This window comes from Egretta garzetta, unplaced genomic scaffold (genome assembly GCF_000687185.1).
Source record: "Egretta garzetta isolate BGI_Z169 unplaced genomic scaffold, ASM68718v1 scaffold300, whole genome shotgun sequence".
NCBI lineage: Eukaryota > Metazoa > Chordata > Aves > Pelecaniformes > Ardeidae > Egretta > Egretta garzetta.
This window is the reverse complement of record NW_009258271.1, coordinates 7,100-8,180: the sequence shown is the minus strand read 5'-3', so window position 1 is coordinate 8,180 and position 1,081 is coordinate 7,100. Positions and strand designations below refer to the sequence as shown.

The 1,081-nt window shown below is 62.8% G+C and overlaps 1 protein-coding gene across 1 annotated transcript in view; it reads left to right on the top strand.

Annotated features, from left to right (window-relative positions):
- MYRF (myelin regulatory factor) overlaps positions 1 to 1,081 on the top strand; it is a 67,588-nt gene that overhangs the window by 64,445 nt on the left and 2,062 nt on the right. Inside the window, exons 23-24 of the mRNA XM_035889676.1 lie at positions 182 to 479; positions 576 to 662. Coding sequence (XP_035745569.1) covers positions 182 to 479; positions 576 to 662 — 385 coding nt within the window. The remainder of the gene's footprint in view (positions 1 to 181; positions 480 to 575; positions 663 to 1,081) is intronic.

Genomic DNA, 1,081 nt, shown 5'->3' with positions numbered 1-1,081 from the left:
TTTTTTTTCCAATTCTCCCCCCACTGGGGGAGGGGTTTTTTTTTTTTCCTTTTTCTTTTTCTTTTCCAATTCTCTCCCTGCCGAGGGAGGGGGCGAGTGGGCAAGTGGCTGCGTGGTGCTGAGTTGCCAGCCGGGTTAAACCACGACACCACCCGAACCTTTCTCTCCCTTCTCTCCGCAGACCAAAGTCAGACCTCGCTCCTGCCAGCGACAAATATCAAAGCCAAATCCAGGGGCATGACGGGGAAAGCGACATCTTACGCCAAGTGGCCAAAGACGCCTGACAGGTCTCAGAGCTTCGGCAGCCCCAATGCCAGCCCCTCCTCCCCCTTCACCCACCTCCAGGGCAAATCCAAGTACATCTCCAACCTCTCGCTCTCCCGCAGCACCTCCCCGCTGGGGCCGGCCCGGCAGCAGCGCAGCGTCAAGCAGCCGGTGAGCGACTGGCCCCGCACGGAGGCTCCTGGCACGGATGGTAGGTGCACCCCATCTTCCTCCCTCCCTGCAGCGGCACCGTGGGTCCTGGGTTCTCTCCTGGGGTACCCTCAACCACCTGGGTCTCACCTGTCCCGCAGACCTCTCGCTGCGGCCCCGTCCCGCGGCGTCTTTGCCCCCAGCTCTCCCAGTGCAGCCTCCAGCCCTTCCTACGCTTTCCGGCCAGGGTAGCCAGTTGCTAGCTCCCTTCTGAGGCTGCTGTGCCGCCAGCTCTGTCCTCACCCCCCTCTCCGCTTGCTCAGCCCTTTCTAAATCAGATCTAGAGGAAGCAATGCACAGATTCGGTCGTGCTGGCAGCAGGGAGAGCCATGACCCGCTGTCGGTGCAGTCCGGGGCATCCCTTCTCCTGGCTCTCCGTGGCTGGGCATGGCATTAGCGCAGCCTTGCCGCAATCTGACCCCCCTCTCTGGACACAGGGTGATGAGGGAAGGTGGCCCCCACACCAGGCGTCCCTTCCAGCCCTTCTCGCTCAGGGTACCCCCGCTGCCAGGCGTCCCTTCCAGCCCTTCTCGCTCGGGGTACCCCCGCTGCCAGGTGTCCCTTTGCTCTTCCTAAACCACCCCGTTCTCCCACCCTGCGGGCCTAA